The 24,236-nt window shown below is 41.2% G+C and overlaps 2 protein-coding genes across 4 annotated transcripts; both read right to left on the bottom strand.

Moving 5' to 3' along the window:
• Nucleotides 1-2,067: 2,067 nt before the first annotated feature.
• rab41 (RAB41, member RAS oncogene family) lies at nucleotides 2,068-14,287 on the bottom strand. Of its 3 annotated transcripts, none has more exons than XM_086101222.1 (8): nucleotides 14,095-14,287; nucleotides 11,415-11,473; nucleotides 10,078-10,131; nucleotides 9,686-9,791; nucleotides 7,445-7,556; nucleotides 6,640-6,733; nucleotides 5,150-5,216; nucleotides 2,068-4,585 (listed from the first exon to the last, which is right to left on the bottom strand). In XM_086101222.1, exons 1-8 carry the CDS (start codon nucleotides 14,171-14,173, stop codon nucleotides 4,521-4,523), a joined length of 636 nt encoding a protein of 211 aa, XP_085957348.1. In that variant the 5' UTR covers nucleotides 14,174-14,287; the 3' UTR covers nucleotides 2,068-4,520. The 3 variants fall into 3 exon arrangements, with proteins under 3 accessions (XP_085957348.1, XP_085957349.1, XP_085957351.1); XM_086101223.1 differs by lacking the exon at nucleotides 9,686-9,791 and adding an exon at nucleotides 9,058-9,163; XM_086101225.1 differs by lacking the exons at nucleotides 6,640-6,733; nucleotides 9,686-9,791 and adding exons at nucleotides 6,233-6,326; nucleotides 9,058-9,163.
• Nucleotides 14,288-15,658: 1,371 nt separating this feature from the next.
• arr3b (arrestin 3b, retinal (X-arrestin)) lies at nucleotides 15,659-21,050 on the bottom strand. The gene is made up of 17 exons (XM_086101221.1): nucleotides 20,953-21,050; nucleotides 20,791-20,823; nucleotides 19,928-19,958; nucleotides 19,716-19,776; nucleotides 19,581-19,625; nucleotides 19,316-19,509; nucleotides 19,167-19,226; nucleotides 19,013-19,089; nucleotides 18,807-18,942; nucleotides 18,649-18,733; nucleotides 18,034-18,106; nucleotides 17,805-17,942; nucleotides 17,567-17,644; nucleotides 17,452-17,475; nucleotides 17,328-17,377; nucleotides 17,068-17,210; nucleotides 15,659-16,064 (listed from the first exon to the last, which is right to left on the bottom strand). Exons 2-16 carry the CDS (start codon nucleotides 20,796-20,798, stop codon nucleotides 17,203-17,205), a joined length of 1,068 nt encoding a protein of 355 aa, XP_085957347.1. The 5' UTR covers nucleotides 20,799-20,823; nucleotides 20,953-21,050; the 3' UTR covers nucleotides 15,659-16,064; nucleotides 17,068-17,202.
• Nucleotides 21,051-24,236: the final 3,186 nt, after the last annotated feature.

Here is a 24,236-nt window from a genome sequence, read left to right as displayed (position 1 = left end):
TCAAATATCCGTGAATTGTATTGGGGGGTCCCATTAGTAAATTATTGTGATGTCTATGAAAGCCCTTGAACTTCTTTCAATGATTAGGAGACTTAATTGATTTTAACGTGAGAATGCCCTGTATATCTTTTTTCTTAATTTTTTTTGTTGATGTCGTTTGTCTTCTTATGTGTAACAATGTGTGCGTGTGTGTATATATTTTATATATATATATCATACCTGTCAACTTTTCGGAGCGCCAACCTGTATAAACTACCAAAAAAATCCTTATAAAGAGCAAAAAATCCTTATAACATACCAAAGCATTTTATATGTCAAAATAACGGCAGAAAAAAACCTACGAAATTTTCAATGATATTTATTGTAGATCTCCATAATACAATGTCTGGTTAATGTCTAATCATCATTCTACTTAGTGGCATTACTGTGTTCAGAGTTGTATTCCTACGTTACTTTTTTCACCAACTCCAAATCATTTGGAGTTGGTGAAAAAAAAACCCGGAAATTTTCAGAATCCGTATGATTTGTGCGATACGGCCATATACGTAAGATTCACCACAAAATCCGTATGAACTATGGCTAAACCGTATGAGTTGACAGGTATGTATATATAAACTAAACAGTCTACAATATATACTAAAAATATATCATATATATAATTTTTAATCCGTTTATCCTCACAGGGGTCACAGGGCGTGTTGGAACCTCTCCCAGTTGTCTTTGGACAGTAGGCGGGTCACACCCTGAACTGGTTGCCAGCCAATCACAGGGCACACACAGACAATCAAACAAAACAAAAATAGTCACACTGTATTGGTTTCATATGGATACGTGTGCATAAAAAGGCAACATTTCTGGCAACCAAACACCAATGTCTGGTAATGAAGTCAAAATCTATTTGTGCTTATGTAAATTTCAGAGGCTGTAATTTTTTTTTTTAACTTCAGTTGGCATTTATCTGTGTCACAAAATGCTAATTTATGGCACCAAATTTGGTAAAACGTTTGTACAGAGTGCTAATAATTAATGGCCTTAATTTAGCTATTGTAGAATAGGCGTACAAAATACAAATTAGAAATTCAAAATTAAAATTTAAGACATCTGCGTTAGCAAATCTAATTAAGTTATTGCTTAGTCATCGTGGCCCTGTGCTCACCTGGCCACACCTTCATGGCGTAATAGTGTTACATAGTGCTTAAGTATACAGTAGTTTCGGTGTATGATTACTCAATATGTGACACACATAGACAGTATGCGACAAGTTCCCCTTACCTTGAGTGCTGATGAAACCATCATGAGGAAATCCAACATTCCACCGGGAATGAATGGGACTAAAAAAAGAACAGTGTTGCCGTTTTGATTATACCCCAGCTCATTGTGATGAAGTTGTTCCAGCATGACTTAGATTTGTTCTTGGTTTTACTGTTTGGTGCTTTCTACCGTCTTTATTACCGATTTGTCTTACTGTTTATTGTGCATGTTAAATTGCTCCATGTACAGCACTTTGTATGCAGCGATGGCTGTTTGAAAGTGCTCTATAAATACAGTTGACTTGACTTGTTCAAGATCTAACTAATCACTATGACAGTGGTGGGTACCGGGGTGTCTAGTTAAAAACAGCGACAGCGCCTGACCAAGTATGTGAATCCTTTGAAATAAGCCGATTCCTGAATGAATTGACCATAAAATATGCTCCAAATGTACAGTCTGCTTCAACTAATAACACATAATGTTGAACACTTTCATGGTTTTTTTTTAATTTGAAAAAAATTGGACTCACCACGGCTGATGACTTTTCCAAGAGCTACTCTCAGTTCAGAGTCAGCCAAACTTGAGTCCAATTGGAGGCATTGGTTAAAGCTGCTTCTAAAAAGTTTCATAATTTCCTATAAATTTTATTAATTTCCCCAGTGTGGGACAAATAAAGGATATCTTAATAAATGCCACAGGATGGCGGCAAACTATTTAAGTCTTTACCTTCAATTCTATTATATTCTATTCACTGTGCGATACAAAGCAATCCGTCATAAAAAAAAAAATAAAGAAAATGAAGCTTCAAGAATACTCTTTGGTGAAATAATCTTTATTGTATTCCATGAGATAGGCCTACACTTGTGTGCCTTTAACTTTCCTTTTTACACATCAGATAGTAATAGTATTCACACAACGTTGCTAAACACGAGTAGACAGCATAGTTCAAGTGGACAGACACGATTCCGAAGAGCACAAAGCTGAGTATTAAGTTGTGGCAAGTAATAGAAGAGCTCTAAATCTTTTTTTGTTTTCTTAAAATGTCGACACATATTTTCAAAACCAGTGACAGCCAAGAAGGACCAAGGTGTTCATTTACGCTATGGCTAAAGAATTGGTTTGTGGTTCGCCCTGTATGTTTGTGTGTGTAGCCTTTACGGCCTTGACTGTAAACAGTGTTACCATGACAACAAAGCGCAAGAAGTCCTTTCTAGTTGTACAACAATGCCTTGAAGAAACAGTGAGAGGGTTCCCGGCAGACACGCAAATAAATAAAACATCTTTTTGACATGCGCCTCAGCATTTGCACTTTTGGTCGAGCTAACAATTTTCAGGTGTATGTCCGAGTTTCTGAATAAATAATCACATAAAAACAACGGTCCTACACAAGCAATAATAGCAATAGAGCGAATGATACTGCGACTAAGGTGGCCATTTTTACAGCGGGAGTGTTAGTTTTTATTTAGGAGGACATGCTCTCGTCGACCGGCTCTAGAAAACGACGACGAGCCACCAACCAGCCAGCCGGCTTCCCTTTTCATCTATTTTACAATATTTGTGGCTTGATTCAGTGCACAACGTTGGTGAACAAAACAAGCAAGGCATCTGTGTCGTCGTCCGTAAAAATCCTGCATGGCGAGCATGCGCTGTGATATGTGTGATCAACACAACACGGAGCATCAATGGCACGGCAGGAGTGTTAGAAAATGTTATCTCGTGAGTAACTAGTCCTCACATCCTTGTTAGTATGGTGAAATTAGCATTCTAATGCTTCATGGGTGTTATGAGGACTGTTTGGGGTTACGCGGGTTGGCTTTACGTCGAAGAAACCGCTTGGAATCGGGTCTCACGTGATGCACACGTACACAGTGCAGTGTGGTGGAGGGGGCATTGTGGTTTGGGAGTGCATTGCTCACTCAGGGCTTGGGGAAAAAAATCCCAAGTTTGTCAATACATTTTTCAGATTTGAAGACCATCTTTCTGTTTGAGCATTTCTTGCATTTCCTTGATTTCCATCTCAAGTTCTTTGTTCTCACTAGTAAGACATTTCACTGCACTAGTAAAACGATTGTCTTACGAGTAATATTTTTTTTCCACAACTACTGCCACTTTTGGATTCCTAATATGTAATTAAAACATACTAGTAAAGCACTATGCTGCCTTACTGGGCCAAACTGTTATATGTCATGCACCAGTCATTTTCTTAAGGTTTAGACGTTGAATAAATGTTCTGATGACTTGATGGAAAGCTGCTCAAGTTTTTATTCAATCTGTACTAGTATTAATGACTTTTGAGTCCTTACCTAGTGCATCACAGTAGTTTACTAGTAAGGTGAAGCTGCATACTAGTTGGCCAAAAGTGGCACTAGTATATAGGAATTTCTTTTTTTTTTTGTGGAAAACCAGTTGAGCATTTATTTGTTATCCTTCATAATGAGGATACGAGTGTGTGACACATGGTTACTAGCCGTTCCGAGTACGGTAATATTAATAAAGTAGATCAGTAGATTACGAAAAATGTTTCATTGTTTCCAAGTAGGCCAAACGTGACAGTACTAGTGGGGAAAAAACCAACATTAGTAAAACAGTCATTCTATTACTGCACTAAATTGTCTTCATAGTGATCTTAAAGAGTGTACTGGTACATGGACCAAACCCCGAATAGCAAGGATACAGAATAAATGACAAATGGCTTTCCATAGTGCAGCCTCATCACACACATTAATGACGCCTCCTGCTGTGTTGTGTTAATATGCTGCAAAAACCTGAAGTGTGAAGTTTGTGACAATTCGTAAGATCCTGTCTCTACTTCCTTAAAATACAACACAGAAGTTAAGAAATAAGCAGCCATCTTAGAACTTCTCTCTTGCAGTACAAAAAACAAAACAAAAAAACTTGCGGAGTCACCTAAACAATCCATTGCGTCGTTTTGCGTGACAACAATGACAAAAAAAACAAAACAACTCACAGCACGGAAATTATGAGTTTGTGTGATAACCCAAAAAGCGGTTAGCTAAATCAGTCTGCACTTCTATGTATATACGTTAAATGCCATGCAAGTCATCAAACTGAAAACGCCTATGGGCTCACGCATCCCTTGGATTTCAACGTGGACTCTCTGTTTGGCTTCAGTAACGCACATCCACGCGCTAACGCTCCAGTGTTTGTTCCCCGGGTGAGAGACTGAGAGACAAGCTGTTGTTGTTGGTGGTGGGGGGAAGGTCAGGGGGGTGAGACAGGCTTGATGGGCTGGGTTTAAGTGTCATGTACTAGCACGAGCAGCTGCTCTCAGTGACAGTCATCTCTGGCTGCTTCTCCAGTTTGATGTCGATCACTGAAGGGAGTTGGAGTTAAGCAACACCGGCCATGAGTTTGCAGATTATTAGCTTCTCTCTCTTTTTTTTTTTTTTTTTTAAACAGATATGAGTTTCTACCAGGTGTTCTCAAACATTTTGGGTCAAAAGAGAACATTTTCCAAGGACTCACTCATATTCCTCATGCTAATTCAATTTAATTACCACGTGGACCCCGAAGTGCCATTGGAATGAAAATGTTGCCTAATTGGGGGGGTTGTAAAGTGACAGTGACAAATTATTATTATTTTTTTTTGGTAGAACACAATTGTCTTTTGTCAATATAAAATGTAATCTTACGAGGCTACAGTTGTATGTCGTAATATATTAAGGTGACAATTTTGCATAGAAGGAAAGTCTTATTTTTACATTTGATAAATACAGAAGAAAATGTTGAGAGGGCCCCTTAATAATCCTGACAAGCAACTACCATATGTATTTATTGCTGTAAGCACACGACATCGTTTACCGCTAACTATTTTGTAGACCGCCAAGGTACAGCTCAGACGCCACTTTTGAGAACCACCGCCACTTTTGAAGGATACTGTCTTCTTTGCTTTTCTCCGCTGTGCTATCCATTCCAGGTAACGCGGCCGCAACGCGACGGAACAGCTGCGAAACAACAGAGATGAGGATTAGTCAAGAATGTGATGCCTCAGCATGGAGACAAATTGGAAAAATACATCAGCATCAGTTGCAATTTGAACCAAAAACCTAAACATTTTAGACACATTTTGGCAGGCAATGAGTTAGAAATTACAGAGTCCTGTTTGCTGGGCAGTGGCATTATCGAAATCTATGCGGAGGTCGGTCTCACTGATGAAGCTCCAAAAAAGAATGATAAATTCATATTTTTGAAAGGGAAAAAATTATGTTACAAAAGAATGAATATTGAAACTGGTTGGGATGAGGTATGTCATTATGAAAATAAAGTTGTAATTTTTGAAGAAAATAAGACAATCTTTACCAAAACACATTTTGTTGAACTGAACCATGAAAACCGGACACGGGCGAAGTCGGTATTTCCGTCGGCATATTATTCAAGTCAAGTTTAGCAAAGGAAGAAAGTCACATTTTAACAAGCACATTTCAATCCTTATAACAATACTACTGTATCAACGAAATAATATATTTTATATTCTAACACCGCCCCCCCCCCAAAAAGTTTTGTACAAAAAAAAAGAAAGAATATTTCTGTACTAATACACTTTTTGCTCTCCTTTATTCTTGCCTGCTTGTCAGATTTGTGTCATGATACCTAATCATATTCGATCTTTGAATTGTCCCGTTGCAAAAGTATTGGCGAATAATTGGTTTATCTCGCAGTATCGGAGCATCAGTGCCTATATGCAGTTGACATTTATGTATGTATTTATTTACTTGTTTTTCCAAACGATACTTCTCGCAAATTAGTTTTCAGATGCCAACCTACGGCTCGCACTCCCCCGTTGGTGCAGGGACTCCATTTTAAGTAACCTTTGACTGAGAAGACAACAAAGCCAACAGCAGTGATTTAGTGTAGATCACAAAGAGAGTGAGTGAAAAGGGGAGTCAAAAGAGCAAAGTCGGAAGCTGGAGCACAGAAATCAGCATAGTTAGTGAGTAGCCAGAGAAAGAGTCATCTCTACCTGTTTGACATTGTAGCCAGTCTTTGCGCTGGTTTCAATGAACATGACATTCAGTTCCTTAGCTCTGTGCTCGCCCTCCTCCGTGGTGATCTGTCTGCTCGGGTGGAGGCCACGCGGACCGAGAGGTGGATACGGATAGGGAGAAATATTGCAAAAGAAGACAGGCCCGAAAGGAGAGGAAAGAAAGACAAGAACGCTTGCTGAGTCTTTGTTTTGACAGGGAAGAGAGGTTAGTTTTGGTTATAACAGACACAGAAAGCGAGGGCGAAGACCAGGGCTATGCTGGCTAGCAGGAAAAATGACTTATGGCATTGATTAAGTTGTGATCCGAAGAATGACAACACGGAGGAGTCACTCTCCCGTGAAAATGAAAGGACAACATGGCCGCTTCGCCAGCCGCCACCAACCTGTTTGACGTTATAGCCAGCCTTGGCGCTGGTCTCTATGTACATCACATTGAGCTCTCGAGCTTTCCTCTCTGCCGCCTCAACAGAGACTTGCCTGCCACCGGTCCCGGGAAAAGTGGTGGTGGTGGGGTGTAGGAAGGTGGTGGGTGGGGAGAAGACAAGGTGGAGAATCCCAAAAAACACATGCAAACACACACACATACACAGAAATGAAATCAAATCAAAATGACAGAATGAAACTGATGAACATAACCCAAATCTGAGGCAAAGAAAAAGACAGTGAAGCCCCGTTTAGCGCTGGGGGTGTGGTGGGGGGTATGTTACAGGCCTACTCACGATAGGTAAACATTTGCGATATGGAGAAACCATTAAAAAAAAAAGAGAAAAAGCTTTCTTCCTAATTGTCACACTGCACTTATCATTCACAAAAGTACGGAATCATACGCTAAGCGGCAAATCATAAGGACAAACAAAAAGATGAATGAGGTACACTGTCACGGGGGGGAAATGTGGGATTCCAGGCTGTGGCAGAGGGTTTGCAAAAACAAACTACAGTGGAACAGCTGGGACCTTGTGAGGTTTTGCTAAAACAAGAATTCTAGAATTATTTTGACGTAACTTCGTGGAAGACGAGTAGTCCCTTCCTCTACTGTCTTCAAATCTGAACAAAACCCAAGTCGACCAGCATCCCGGAACAGAGTGTGCTTGATTCCACCGCATTTGACCCAATTGTGTCAAATAATAATCAAGACCAACACTCGAATGTGACATCACTGACATCCACACATTCAAAACAAGGACTCACCTTTTGTCCGCCAGGTCCGTTTTGTTCCCAACGAGCATGATAATGACATCACTTCCTCTCTCCGTCCGGACATCATCGATCCACTTTGAGGTTTGTTGGAAGGAGTTGAGATCTGAAAGTCAAAGGAAATGACAGACATCAGCGCACACATACGAGCTACACATGGAGCTGTCAATATTTTCTAGCTACTGTAGAGCGAGTATTAGTTTCACACATGTCCAATTGGCTACTTGTGTCAGTAAGCAAAAGTATTAAGAGTTCGAAAATGGAAAGGTCGCTTTGACAACTTCTGAGCAATACTTACACCCAGTGGACACAGCATTAGGTACACCGGCAACATCTACCCGAGAGCTGTCTGTGAGAGGTGCTCATCTAACACTACGTCCACGAATGTGGCTGTTGTTTTCATTTGTGGAGAACTGCAATAGTTTGAATATTTTCTGTGACCTGATTTCGATGCACAAAATAAGCAGAATGTTAAATGGATCTGATAGTAAGAAAAAGCAGTATTATGAAGCAGTTTCCAGAATTGTCGATACAGCTCTTGAATCGGATCCCACCAAAGTAGGGTACACACATCCCAACAATCAAGTTTTAACCACCTTTGTGATCAAAGGCCCGATTATTGGATTTGCTCAGGCAACTGTCAAGAGGGCCAACAATAAATCTGATCACTATGTGTGTGGTCAGCACAGATTTGGGCCGGAAAATGTGACCTTATATCAGGCACCACATGAATATACTATAGTACCCTACAATTATATTTATTGTATAATTTTATTTTTAATTGAACCACAAAAGCACGGCGCAATTGTCTAAGAGGAGGCTGATTGCCAAAGAGAGGAAATGAACTCGAAGAAAAGAGAGTGTCTGGCTATTTGGAGAGGTGGTAATGATTGATCACCCATTCACTGACTGCATCCGAGGATTTCGACACAATGAACTTTGCTGTTTAGCTACAAGTCCATATAAAATTATTAAGTATTAATACATAAAACAATACACTGTATATATAAACAATAGAGTATGTACTGTATTTTACATCTTAAGTTGACTTGAGTCTCGCTGGCTTTGCAATTGCAGAAACATATCTGCGACGTTTGGGCACCATGAGCCGGCGATTGCTGCAAAACTGCTGGCCGACGGAAAGCATCTTATGGACACTCATCGCCAAACCACGTGCACTGCGAGATAGTTCCGTTTGTTTTGGCCAAGTCACCTTATAATATGTCCCCAAAGTCATTTCTAATGACAACTGAGTTTCGCCCGGCCTATTTTTTTCTACTTCTTTGTCTTTTTATGGCAATCCTGATCTTCTCTGGGGCCGTGCTGCCCCCTGAGGTCAGTCTTGGGACTGTCACATGGCAATTAGTGTATAGTGGACTGTCCTGGTCATCTGCAATACGCCACACACTATAATAGGAGTCAGAATTCACAGTGATTTTTTTCATCATCACGTGGTGGTCTCATATTTTAAAAAATAAAATAAAATCTGTAAAGATGTTTAAAACGGGTATGCATGTATCCCACTTTAGATTGCGCAGGTGTACCTAATGTAACTCAAATGTCTCTCTGCACCTAAAACGGAATGTTAGTGAACAGCCCTGACTCACTGGTGATGTCATACACAACCACAGCAATGGTAGAGTCGCGGATGTAGCTGGGAATTAGGCTACGAAAGCGCTCCTGTCCAGCAGTGTCCCAAAGCTGGAGTCGGACCTGCGGGGTTGGAACGGTCGGGGAGGGAGAATGGAGATAAAGAGGGGAGGGAAAGCAGAATAAGAAAGGGGGAGCTAGGAATAGAAGACTAACTGCAGGCCAGGCTGTTTTTAATGAAGGAATGGCGAACGGGGGAGGAGGAAACCATTGAAATGATGAAGTGGAGGTGAGCAGCTTAATGCAAGAAAAAAAAAAAAAGAGACCCTGCTGAATCATTCTTGAGTCACATCCCATTCAGAGGATCTGAACCCACAAAGAGACATCGGAAGAAATGTTGAGTGATTCATTCCAACAGCCTCTTATATTTAATACAGCCTCTCATAAACAGCATCTAAGGAGCGTGGACACCCCCCCTGGGCACTGCTGGTGAAATTGCTTTGCAGCCATGCTGGGAGACACTCTCACGGTGGTGTCCAGTGGGGTTTTCACACCACGCCACGCTCTTGCACCGTATGCCCTTGCACACGGTACCGTACAAGCAGAGGACAGGGAGGCGAGGCAAGGCAAGGCCGTGATACCTACTGGCTATGTCATAAACCACAACAGCGGCGGCTGAGTCTCGGATGTAACTCGGGATGAGGCTGCGGAAACGCTCCTGTCCCGCCGTGTCCCAGAGCTGCAGCCGAATCTTTGGCCGCCCGTGACGCATATGCGCACGCGTGGGGAACCGGTGGGATTTCGTGACCCAGACAGAGGATGGAAGGAGGACAAAAAAAACAAAACAAAAAAAAAAGGGAACTGAAAATATGATCATGTCTGGCAAAATGAATGACACGATAGGATTGGGTCAAAAAAAATTGTGAAAGGGTGATAATGTGGAAATGGTGAGTGCTATACAAAGTATGCTTTAAACATTGTAACAAGGTTCGATAATCCTTTTGTGGAAATGACATAGGGAAGATAATATGGCTTACCGTACGATCTTCGAGGTACATGGTTTTTGACAAAAAGTCAATGCCAATTGTTGCCTGCAAAACAATCACTGCATCAAAACATTGACATCAGCAACACATGATATAAACAGCAGAAGCATTACAGGAAGCATCAGTCTTCCCAAAAATAAAATAAAATAAAAAAGATTTTTCATTGTCCAATATTACGCTCTGATCCAAAATACCGAATTTAAAAACAGGCTACAAGGAAGAGTCTTATTTTAATTGACAGCGTTTATGTGACACGGAGGTTTTGTCAAGAGCACATGCAAAGATGTTAGCTTGGTAACCATTACGATCAGTCCACGGAGACATAATTGCTCCAAGAGGATAAATTAAGTTTTCTGACTCAGAATTCCTGCGTAATATACAATTACAACAAGAATGAATATTGGCCCCAAATCTACTCGTCCATTTGTGGTGTAGTCGCACGTTCTTGATATGATACATAACTGTCCATATTATAATAAGGTTGATGGATGGATTTTCTTGATGTTCCTGACTGATTGTGATACGCCTAACCTTGAGAGAAGTAAACATGAAATCAATAAACTAACCGAGGGTTGTGGCTATAACTTCCAGGTCGTGCAAATATGACCAATTAAATATAAAATTGAATTCAGCCCTGTGGCTCTTTTTTTGTCTTTCTTCCATTTTCATATTTTTGATCTGGACTCAAGTTTAATTCCTGAAAAAGCTGACATTTTTGTTTGAGATTAATAAAAGAACCAAAACAACACTCAGTGTTTCCAGCCCACCTATGCCCCCATGGTATAGAAGATGCAAGGATGGATAAACAAAACAATCAATTGCTTTTCAGATTTTTCAATTGCAAACTGAAAACGAAAACAACAAATATACTGATCGATAATTGTAACACATGCAATCAGCAGCCCTTTGCTTCTGCAGCTCAGAGCCATTGAGACACCTTTTATACCGCCTGTAAAAGCTATTTATGAGTCGCCGTGCGGAACAAACGGCACGTCTAGCCGGCAATCGTTCGCCGGCGGAGGTCGTATCAGCATTTGTTGGCTTTTTTCTGTTAAATTCTCAGAGAATGAGCTGCCTCTAGACGGAGTGTCAAGGCAAGAAGAACGCGAGACGTGAAGAAGACTAGACATGAAGTTATGAGACTTCGGCAACACCACTATTGGTTTAACATTGACAGCGCTTAACATTACCTTAAACTTGCGCGACAACGTGCACTCGCAATTCATCTGGAACTGATTATTTCCTTCCAACCTCTCCGTTATTTCCGATGGGAACATGTATCAAATTCAGATTATCTTCCGCTGCACACTGCCATCTCTTGTATTTACCTGATAGGTGTTGTCAAAGCTGTCATACATGAACCTGGTGATGAGCGAGGTCTTTCCCACTGCAACAAAGACGCAAGAGTTCAAGCATCTTTGCAATTATGAAGAAACAAGCACCAAACGTTGTCATGCATCGTTGGGAAATCAACACCACGGTGAGTAAAAAGCACACGACACAGGTGGCAAAATCAAGGCCTGTGAGACGGATCTGGCTCTCCGTGTAATAAGCGGTCCACAAAGGTTGGGGTTGTTGTCCTTGGGTTGTCGCTCTGTGCTATTAAGATTGGTTTGATAAACTGCAATCTTTGTGTAAGATAGATATGCAAATAACACAGAAATCAAGAAGGGGGCAAATACTTTTTCACAACACCATAGATGTCGGTTTTTGATGCAGGGTCGCCTGAGGGATTGAAGGTCACCGGCATGTTGTTTTTCGGCCTTGCCGCTTACGTGCAGTGATTTTTCCAGATTCTCTCAAACTTTTGATATTATTATGGACCGTAGATGATGAAATCCCTGAATTCCTTGAAACTGTACGTTGAGAAACATTGCTCCTCAACAAAGACGTGAACCTCACCCCATTTTAGGCCCAAATAAAGCATTAGTATGAAGGTTTTTACGAGCAAGACAAACAATAGTTCAACATGCAATTGTCTTACTAGTGAAGATAAAGAGCATGCCTGTACATGGCTGTCAAGAATGTTGAATAAATGCTCCAACGGCTATTTATTTGATTTTCTTTGAGAGTGAGGCTTTGGGTTGAGACATGACAACTAGTTGGGCCTAGTAATGTTACTAGTACAGCATTGTAATATCCCTTGATAATTAATCAAGTGCTCTAACAGCTTACTATGAAGCCAACTGACAACATACTGTACAATGGCATACTAGTGGGACAACTACAGATTACTAGTGAAGCAAAACTGTTTACAACTAGATGCTCTTAGACCTACTAGTGACATTCTACAAGATAACATCTAACACTTGACTAGTAGTACGCAGACAAGTATGCAACTAGTGGACAGGCAGGCTCAATTAACAACAATTAAAAGTGCAGTAGCAGCAACTGTCTTCTACTAGTGACATTTTTTTCAAATACTTCATGACATTTCTGTGCCCTAGTGGAATGATCAGGGCACAACAGTAGAAACATGTTACAGGTGAAGAAAATGTGTGGGATAGTTGACACCTGTGCACTACTAGTATTGTTCGCCAATACTACTCATGAAGCACTGGATGTGCACTAGTGGAATTGTATGTCATTAGTGGTACTGTACTAGTGACAATGCAGTTGCCAACTAGTTCACAGAGTTGCCAAGTGGGTAACATGTACTACAGTAGTATGCCCAAGTTGTTGTATTAGGGGGCAGATATTGGCAGTAGTGCACATAAAATTCCACTAATACACAGCGGATCTACTATTGGGTCCTAGTCGTTCTACTAAAGTGAGAGATTGTCTTAATAGTAAGGAAAAATATTACCCTATCACAAGTACCGTAACAAATGTTCAAAAGGCTTATTTAGTAAACATCCTTGATATGGGGGCTACTAGTGCGTGGCATGCCTACTAGTTGGACCTATTTGTGTTACTAGTGTAGTACAGAAGCTTACGAGTAACGTTAATTGTGTAGTAGTCATCCAAAAGTGGTACTAATAGCGGAAACGTCGTCACTCACTGGTTTGACACACTCGCTCTACTTGTGCACTGAATGGTCTTACGAGTGATATCAACGAAGCAACTAGTACACGGACCTTAAACGGGATATCAAGGATTTTGAATTTACGCTCAATCGGGTTTTCAGGAGAAACCGACGGGATTCACTGTTGTGAACTGTCGAGCTCACACGCTGAGTTGGCAATATGGGTGGAGCTACTAAAATGGACGAAAAAAAGATATCCAAATTGTCGCCAAATTACTTCAAAGCCCGATTGTTTTGTGTTCCAAGCCGGATACACAAACACAGCGTATAAACACGTAAGAATAATCAATTGATTCTCGACTGCATTGTCCAGCGGCGTTAAATTGTCGAGGAAGGCCGGCCGGCTGGTTCTAACCTCGGCTGGCCGACGTGGCTAAGCAAGGTCCAGCTATAAAGGGAGCTATCTTCTTACGTGTCCTTGCTTCGATGTAATATTATCTCACGGTATTGCGGTTTAATGTAACGGTGGGAGTTCAGTAGCTTGAGTGTCAATAAAAGAGAATTCCGGGCTAAAAACGTCCAGGTCGCTCCCTTAGCAGAAAGTCAACGGCTACTAGCTACTATTGGCTATCCATCCATCCATCATCTTTCACATTCACTGATGTCAAGGTGGAAAGGAATCACACACACACACACACCAAGACGCTTATTGTCCTCTTCATTCATTTGAGGGTAAGTCAATATTTATTATTTGTACCACTACTAGGTAATGTCATTTGAAATCATATTTGACTCAAAGGTGAAAGGCGACTCGGTAGCTATGAGTGTCCGATGACATCATCACAATTCGAGGTGGAAAAAAAATCCACATTGCCGTCTTCTTTAAACAATTAAGCGCAAAAAATGTAGAATTGTTGCCGTGCAAGACTGCCTCTTATTTTTTCTCATTGGGCCGCAAGCAAACTCGACCAGCTAGTTAGCCGGATGCTAGCAAGATTCCCAGTTACCGATCTCCAACTTCGACAAACGGCGTCCAAACTCACCGCTCTGCTCGCCCAGGAAGACGAGCTTAAACTTCCGTAGAGGGTTGCCGAACTCCCCACCGCCGGTTGTGGTCGACATTTTGGCCCAAAAAAAATACGAGGCAGCTAACTAGCCGGCTTTGGGTTGTGATGTGATGTCTAGACTGGAGAGAGGAGAGCAGTCACAGCACAGCAGTTGATCGTCACCCCCTCACTACAGCCCTCTGCTTTTTTTTTTAAATCTCCTTCATACGAACAAAAGTGAAACAGCGCAACCATGAGGCTTTGGAGAAGAATAAGCAGCAATTTCCTTCCAGTTGTAGCTGGCAGAATGCATGTGTTTGTCGGACCCCTATGATAAACAGAACGTTGTCCCAGTGCTTAAAGTACAGTAACTGCGTGTAAATCATTGTTATGATATCATTAGCATTACTTTTAATCTTCATTCGTCCAAAAAGTTGAGACTGGATGCTTTTGTTTTGCTATCTGGTAGTTAATTTGTTTACATTTGTATGGGTGTTGTCATTAGCTCGCTAGATCAATGACGGGCGTGTAACTGGCCCACAATAATATAATCAATAAGTATTTGAAAAAAATAAATAAAAATTGGCGAAACTGCAAATGCTGAATCACAGTTGTGCAAATGTCGACTGCATGTTTAAGTTGTAATATCATTATTCACTACAAGATGGCAGACATCGCTTAATTGTGTTTACTGCTTATACCACAGGAGTAGACCTAATTTTTTCGGAATGATATGCAGGACAAACATCAATCATGACCATTTTGATTGATGTTGGTGGAAAAAAAATGCACAAAATGAATTCTTGTACTTCAATTTGGCTTGCTGTTCAGCAACTTCATGCCATCCTTGAATGGTAATTTGTATGCAAGAGAGGCCTTTGCACTGGCAAAAAAAATCACATTATGTGATAAGCGTAAATACAGCTTCAAACCCTTTGTTAATGGCTTAGGTTCATGGATCTTTTATACATGCATTGAGAAATGTACTATGGAAAATTAAATATATTAAGAGCACGTATTTTGCATGTATAGTCATATTTTTGTGCTTATTTAGAATAAAGCCATACGCAGCATGTGGTCCCCCCAGTAGCACTGATGATCCAGTATTTATGTTGCCCATCGCTTAGATAGATAGTTAGATAGGGGAGCAAGGCCGCGTTCAAATTTTGCCAACAGTTTCAACACGGCAAACTCCCACTTTATGTATTTCACTTATTTTTACACTCGCATGGAAGTTAAAACCTCTTAAGTACTGTAATGCTAATCTACGCATCCAGCAAACCTCACGGCAGCTCTTTGTACTTTGCATGAAGCCTCCAATAACAAATTTTAATTATATGTTACAGAACCGTGGAGTGGAAGGACAGAACGGTTCACTCACTGACATATTTTCATATATGGGCAGGTTAAAATTGACTTGGCTATTTAATTTTACGCTTGATTGCTGGGCAGGCACTACAGAGACCCAACTCTTTGTGTACAAACAATCAACTTTTCCCATAATATATTCCCTTTAAGAACAGTAGCAGTGTAGATAACAGAAAACAAGCAGCAAGGAAGGTACTGAGGAAACTATTTTTTAATTTCCTACAATCGACTCTGAAGAAAGACAGTCATGTGCATTCATTCCCACGTTAACATTCACTCATCATACTTGTCTCTCTAAACATTGTAGTGCTAATGGGTATAGTCATAACAATAACAATTTGAAAGAAAATGTCACATTCTACACGAGGAGACATTTTCAGAAATCAAAGCAACACCGAGCGGGTTTATTTCTGTCCAAAGCTATCAAATGTCACGCAGATGCTCTCACAGCAATACCTCTACGAATATACTGTGTGTGCACGAACAGGAAGCGAGGGCCCTGTTGTTTGTCCTTCACAGCTGTCGGCTTCCATTGTTGTTCTGCTGTTTGTATCATGGCGACGTCTTATCCATCCAGTGGCTCGATGGCGATGTCCGATCTGTGATCACATGGGGATTTTAAGGCTTTCTGGAGTCCACGTCAAGGTACTGTAATTGTTAATCTGCCTGTACATGAAATGTGTTGGAACAGCCCCTTGTGTTCTCATGTAGTTATTTATTTTGCTGTTTCCAAATTGGACTCTTGAAGCTGCGGGTATTTAAACACAAGCGGTGCAGCAACACATGTAGGCAGATGATATGAGAAAATTCGTACTATTTATCCTCGTAATGAAAAACGAGTACATTTACTGCATCTTAGCGAGTCACTTGTTAAACTTCTTTTGTTTCTCTATTATACTGCCCCTAGGTGGCCAAAGCACATATACCAGAAGGGGCACAATGTGGGACTGGAACAGAAAAATAGTATTTCTATTTATTTTAATGGTGAAAAATGATTTGAGATGGAAGCATTTTGAGTTGCAAGGGTAGTCATGGATTGATTTAAACTTTGAGTTTCAGTCAAGGCATGGACACTATTGGCAATTCCAAAAAATCTTTAGGGGGGTATCCATTATTCGTACTTTTTTGTTGTTGTTGTTACTTGCGGCAAGGCTTAATCCCTGACCAACATGAATGGCAGCGATTGACTGGATCTGCTATGTAAGTCTCGTTTGCCCATCAGGTTTATGTAATAAACAGAATTTCTGCCATACTCTACAAGTGTGACAGAAATTCTGTTTGTTACATAAACTTGATGGGCAAACGAGACTTACTTTTCTGCACTTGTATGACTGTCACCAATTGCATATACTGTGCTCTCGATTACAAAACACTGTTGTCTGCTGCCTCTAATGTTGAGACTATGTGACTGTTTTTTTTTTGTTTGTTTTTTGTGTTATAGAAGCAACAATATTGCATTTATTTTTGGACCTGTATGATAGTTACAAACATGAGCTAGATGGACGGATACACTGAATGTTGAGCTGTTGTTGCACTGACTATAAACAGAACTGAAAATTGACACTGTAGCAGAATGCACTACACCTATGATGATGACCTCACCTGAACTAAAGAGGCCTTTAGTCCAATTGGCTGTGGTTCATAAAATACACAAACACACAAGAGAAAATGAATCAAACAACCCATCGCGGGCATCACAATACAACATGGACGTGTTTGCCTTCAGCCCGGGTTAACTTACACTTCTGCCATATGCGGCATTGGAGGGTCAAAACAAAACAAAACAAAACAAAAAAAAACAGTCAATGAAATGTGATGTATATAGATTCAAAAAAAAATGGGAAGAATGAAGCTTAGCTCACCTGCTGGCTTGGGGGACATCAGTGTCAACGGGAGGTCGACCGTGACGTCACTAGAAAACAAGTAAGGTAACATTAGTAAGAAGGCAGATGTAAATATTTTGTTTAGAAGCGGAGTTGCATGTACCTCGATGTAAGGCCACCCAGTAGGCTTTTGTGGAGACAAACAATAAAATGAACACTTGGTTTTCACAATGGAGCACAGCCTTAATCAATTGACATGACAAATGATGAAACCATACCCTCCTCCAGACACCATCAGGTTGACTTTGACTTTGTACGACACGAGAATTCCCTGCATCTCCTTATTATCTTGACTCCTGTGGGAAGACGGAAATAGTTGACCTTTTACACCTTGAAGATTTGCTCTTAAGACCCGATAAGTGGATGACACAACACGGCGTTGTATCTCCACCACCCAATAAGAGGATGAAAAGACTGTCCTGAGCTCAGCGTAAGCCCTCTGCTCAAAGCTCTTACAAGGTAGTGGAGGCCAGGTTTGTGTCCTCGTGTTTTAGCTGCCCGTCCACTGACAGTCCACGCTTCTCTTTATTGTTGGCCAGCAGCGGGGTCACTTGGAAGGTTTTCTCAAATGTAGAATTGGCGTTAATTGTCTCCCTGCGGGTTAAAAAAAGTGGAATACAGTGTGGGAAGATAGAAACAATATTTTCCTTTTTTAGGCATAATAGATTGTGCGCACAAGCTTTACCCAAACTCCTCTGTGCAGACGGGCTTTGTGTAAGTGTCAGAGGAATACAGTGCCACATTTGTCATCTGCTCGACTAAAAGAAAACAAACCAAAACAAAACATACATTTATTAGCATTGCACCTGGGCTTTCTTGCTTTTCCTTCAAGGATCACATTCAATTTTATTTAACCGTGATTTAGCCACGAAAGGCAATCTAAAATAGATTATCCTTTGCGACCTGGCCGCAGAGTAATAAAAAGCTAACATGAAAGCAAATTAAAATACGTGTGCACTAAACTATACAATGTGATATAGTGACATTTACATAATACATGTAATAATACAGACACGGTAGCACATAGTGAATAAAAAGGTCCGGTGATCGTGTACGGTATATAAACAATGATATTGGGATGAATGAAGTGGGCTTTATTATTTGTGACCGTGTCTTGTAGTCATTTGTGGCAGAAAATAGAAAGGATCGACCAAAATTAGTGTGGACCTTGCAAATGAAGAGATTAATGAAACTGCTGGGGCGGTGATTGCCGGTGTTGGTATGCATGGTGAGCAGAGAGACGAGGTAGGGGTCGGTCTGGCCAATGTGTGTTTAGCCTGGACAAATTCCTTATGCTCACCTATGATTTGGATTTTCTTCACCACTTTTGTGGTTTCGTTGTTGATTTTTACGCTAACAGTGATGGGATCGCCGTGGTAATAGACCTGTAAAGAGGGACATCATCAGATTAATTTACACCCTCGACTGAATGTTACCACCAAAATTATTTGCCGCCACCTCTTTGTCGAGGGAGGCTTCCATGTGAATGGGTTTGTCCGACATCATGAACTGCTTGGTGATCTCCGACTTGGGTCCGGCGTTGTTTTTGGTTGGTGCAAACTGGATTTTTCGAATGATCAGGCGACAAGTGTCCCTAAGGCAGACATGTTTATCATGAACGTAACACGACACTGTCTTGATTGGGAAACACGGGGCACACGTACTTCTTCGCAATGGTTTCGTCAGCGCTGTTTGCTTCGTTGGCGATGTAAGCTTTGACCTCAAAGTCCACCCCGCAGGCCTGCAGAGGGAGGACATCGGAGTGAAGTTTCAAGGCGGGGGACATACTGGTGAAAATCAAGACGTCAACTGTCGTACCTTGCCAGAATCATTCGGCCCAGGTTGTAAAGCAACTGAGCAGGGGAGGTTCGTTGGCATCTGAGCCCGGGAGGAACAAGACATTCGCAAGATGATAAAGAAATGAAGTTGCGATCGTGGGCTGGGAAGAAAGCAAGATACTCCCTCACCTGGAAGGCAAAGGGATACCCTTGCTCTCCGACTTTCTTCAGGAGGGATTCCTGCATCGGTGATTTTGTTGCATTGCCGTCTGTGGGCGGATACACCTGAACGCGATTTATCCAGATATCTTTTCTGCAGGACAGCCCGATCACGTCCAAATCCTCACTTCCGTAGCGGAAGGCACAAGCAAGGTATACGAATACTACAAAAGAGAGAGACTCAATCGAGAGCGCTGCTTCTGGCCAGCTTTGCAAGTCGGTGATAATCAAGTACCTTTTTTGCCATTGAGTCCGGAGGGATCCACTTTAACAACTCCATCTGGGAATGAGAAAGGATCAACCGACATTAGGCTCCATGGAGACAAAATTACACAGTACGTGCGAGGAAAGGCTGAACTTTGCCACCCACCGACCACTTCCACCAAATCCACATTGTCCACAAAGTCTCTCTTCCCTAAGTACAAGGCAATCTGAGGGAAATGTAAAAGCAAGCATTTCAAAGTTTCTCCTCCACCAGGTCGCGAGACTTTAAGAGTTATTTTAAGGAGTTGGGAAAAAAAAGCAATGGCAGTCCTATCCCCAAGAGTGTTCCGTAATAACTATCTGACAGAGGCCACTTACATGTCCGTTGCCGCTGGTCTTCTTGAAAACTCTGGAGCAGAGGGAAACAGACTCTTATTCTAAAACCACTTTTAGGAAGATCAATGCAGTCCTCTCAATGATTTGGTCGGATATCATTATGCAGAGCTGTCGTATTTTAATGAAAGTTGAATTGGTAGTTTTTAAAAAAAATATTTGACTATATCGCCCCTTCTATTAAATGACATAACCTTACAGGACAATCCTCTGTGCTCATGTCAAGCATGTTAATCCCCCGCGTTCTTCTCATCTGTTGTGTGCCATATAATCGAGTTAAAAAGTTTCCCCGCTGTTTTGTAAACATGTCCTGCGAGATCAATCAAATTGCCACGATCCACCCTAATCAGGATTTATTCATGTACGAAAGGCGTTAGATAGGCCACACGGTGAAGGTGTTTTATCCGCGATCAAATCCGCAAATTTCTGATTCGATTCCCCCATAATTCCAGCGGTATCCACGAGTCATCATGTTGACTCACTTGGATGAAGCCGACTTGGTTTGTTTTCAACCCTTTTGACAGAAACTCTTAGCATACCGAAAACTACCAAGCATCATCACTACACATTTTGCATAAACATGACAAAAGCCACAACTGCACCATATCGAATCGAATCGGGATCCCACTGAATCGAACCCAGTTCTATCGTGGCATTTTAAATTCGTTACGTCCTTGAATCTTCTCGTATTGAATTGTTTTGTGGAGCGAGGCACAGCACCTAGTTCCTTGAATTAAACAGTATCCATCATTAAACTGGTTAAAATGTCTCAAAAAAATGCAATACATTATTCAAAACAGAATCATGACTATGTATGCAGTAGACAATTCTATTCTCAAAATACTTACTTTGACATGTTGATGGTGAAAAAAAAATACGGTCTGCATGTGGGGGGGGGGGGGGTGGTGAGGGAAGAAGAACAGTCAAGTCAAATATCAGTCTCTCTCCCCCACATCATGACAATTAATTAACCTAAAAAAATTAAATGAAGAGAAATACACCTCACTCACCACTTCTCCCTCCGTCGTGAGTCTTAACTGTGCGCCGTGTGAGTGTGTCGCTCACTCCCTCCCCGTCGCCCTTTATAGTTTGACCTCTGACCTCCGTAGCCCTCTCGTCATCTTAAAACAGTGTTTTAAAGAGGGGTTGTTTTCGACTCAATCTGATTAATTGATTACAACACGGCGGTTTTGGTGCTCGCGGGGTGTAAAAATAATTTCCAGGTTATGTGACTTCCAAAGAAAAAGCCCTTTTGGTGAATAGCCACATCCTCTTCTTTAGATATGTTGGTTGCGTGGTTATTTTCTGCAGCCTAATTGCACTGCTGAATTCCATCGCACATAACTTAAATTATATTGTTAATATTTCTCTATGGAGTAGCAATTATAAAAACGGACGAACCCCTCCCCCCCCCCCCAACAACTCGCAGATCATGTATCGATGTCATTCTAATACAGTAATCACAATTATTGATGAGTTTAAAAGTACTGCGAGAGCCTAATCTTCAAAGATTGTTTTGTGAATAGGATAGGCACTTCTTTTTAAGAGTGGTATTAGTTGGATTTGGTTGTTATGGCAGCCAAAGTGACAGATGGCTCCTTGACCGAGCTGCCGACAATCTGTGGCCGCATTAAACGCTGGTGCACTGCTGTTAAATAATGAGACTCTGCAATTCATGGAATTCCCTTTGCCAATTAGTGCCACAAGCGATGGCGTTTGACGTTTATTACGGGGAATCGAAAAGCCACAATGTACAGTAAATAAAACACAATTATGTTTAGGCTTGAAAGTCAGAATGTGATTTTTTTCTTCTTGCTCTTATTCTAACAAATTTTAAAATGTCATTTTGGTCGTTGGATTGCAGAAATGTATACCGATGTACCTAGCACACACACTGTAATGGACTCTTTTGTTAAATTTGTTTGATCAACAAATCCCATGTTTAAAACACTTTTTTTTTTAATGGACGCTAACCCTTTTGCAGTCCAACTACAATAATGATAAGATTGCTAACTCAATAGTGAACGTTGTTATCTTTGCGTCGGCAGAATCTTCATTTGGTTTTTCATTAGATTTGTCGAGTTGATGCAACGTCTAGTGATGTCATCGTCGCGGTGGGTATCACCAAGGCCCACATTTGCCTCTTGTGATCCGCCCGAGTGTCAACTGTTCTCCATGGCGCAAGGCCACCGGGGTAAATCTGTGGGTGGATCGGCGCCGGATTTTCACACTTCTTCGGGCCAAGTGTAATGCATTGATTAATGAGTGAGGCGGATTCTGTGGAAGATTTTGACACGCTGAGAGTCGAACAGAATTAAAACACTGGCCTCCTTTCAGGCGATATCCTGCGGCAAGGCTTGAAGAGCTGCTTAAAGTGAGTTAGGCACAGTGGGTAATGTCATTTGAACTGTCGAACGAATAGACTCGATGATATATACGGTCTGAATCTTCAAGCCAAGGGCCACTTTGCGTTCAAGCGAAAAGCAGAAAGAATTTCGCAAACCTGAAGGCAAACTATTCATTTTGGCTCCGAAATGTGGAACACGGGGGCATTTATAGAGCCTCGGAAAGCAAGAGATGCCCTCACTTTGCAGACATTATGCCAAGCAAAGCTCTTACTTGTTTGATGACAGTCTGGTGTGCAAGCTTTTTAACATTTCACCGCACGAGGCATTGCCAAACTTGGTTTACAGTTTGCCAGGATAACAGTAGACAGGCCGTTACCTAAACTTAAAGTCAATCTTTTCCAAGTCTCGTCAGTTATCATGGGAAATCTGTTGCAATTTTTTTTTTTAAATTAAAAGAATATTTGTGTTCCGGAGGATGGATGAGTGTTCTGCAACGAGTATCTTTCCTTCCTGCTCTTTTGCTTGAATTTGCTTTCACAGCGAGGTCTCACATGCAAGTCGACCTTTAATCCCCTTATGGTTAAGCTGGTGCTGTTTTAGGTTCACGCTTAATTTAGACGGTGAACTTTCCTGGGTGTTCCCAACGTATTTCAGCCATGTGGAATGACCTTGTTTTAGTAAGGACGGTCTTCAGCGTGCCAAATTTAGGCGGTCATGTAGCTTTTGTTGCTATAACAGGAACGCATTCTATCCTGAGCTCAGCTATGCTTATGTTTAAGAGTATACACAGAGAGACAATCAGGAGGTTTTTGTCACCCCTCTCCAACCAAGGATGTTTTAGGTCTTATGAGACTGTCCTAGAAGATTATCCTTACGTCTGAGGTGGGTTTAGAGTGGATTTGTCCCAGTAACAGGGTCCAAAATTTGATTTGATTTGACTTTTTATTAGGTCTCCCATAGGAGAAGCCTGTCTCGGAGGACAGTCCCTCTGTGCTGCTACATACGTTGAGCAAAAAACATACATATACACAACACAACATAATTAGGACAATTTCATACAAGACAAGACAGTATATACTCTACACGCATTGGACACTATATTACAGTCATATGCACCCCCCCTCACTCAAAATGAGACAATCTCAAACAGTAAACGTGTTCAATATTCGTGACCAAACGTTTTTGTATGTAATCAAAATCGACACCTCTCAGGAAAAGATGCTCAGTATCTTAATCTTATACATCTCCAGTGTGTCTCGCAACGATTAGAACTGATACTGGTTCCGGATTTTGAGCGTGTCCTCAAGTCTGAAGTCAAGACGACGGAGTCTTTTCTAATGACCAGTTAGCGTAACACAATGAACATCGTTTGGATAAAACAATGTCTCATTTAAACCACAGAAATGTCGGTTTCCATCGTACCAGTCTTTCCAATGCTTTCTCAGCTCGAGACCCAAATTAGAAATCTGCTTCCTCCATGGGAGTGAAACCGCAACTAAATTACATCATGTTTTGCCACAACGTCGACATATAGACTGATAGAGCACATGACCACGTGAATTCATTCCACTAAATGACGACTTGCTGACATTTGGGAAGCCATGTGACAATTTGGTATCTGAACCTAAAAATCTGAGAACCAATCCATAATACTGACCTTACTTATGCAAATCAAATCAATTCAACTTTATTTACGTGGTTACTCAGATTATGTTGATCCCAATTTCCGAGGTTTATTGCCTTCCCTGTTTTTATTCACGCCAGGCATTCTGTGGCATGCGTGGGCACACTTGACATCTGAAGTCCAGTTTGTTTTTAAACGGCGCAGAGCTGGTTAAGATAATCTTGCATCATAGAAATGCAGGAGAATGATTTGAAATCCATAAAGGCAATTTGCAGTTATACAGCATTGTACAAAGTAAAATTGATACGTTTTCCAAGAGGTC

The sequence above is a fragment of the Hippocampus guttulatus genome, chromosome 2 (genome assembly GCF_054856545.1).
Source record: "Hippocampus guttulatus isolate MCC_2025c chromosome 2, RoL_Hgut_1.0, whole genome shotgun sequence".
NCBI lineage: Eukaryota > Metazoa > Chordata > Actinopteri > Syngnathiformes > Syngnathidae > Hippocampus > Hippocampus guttulatus.
This window is presented reverse-complemented; position numbering and strand designations above follow the sequence as displayed.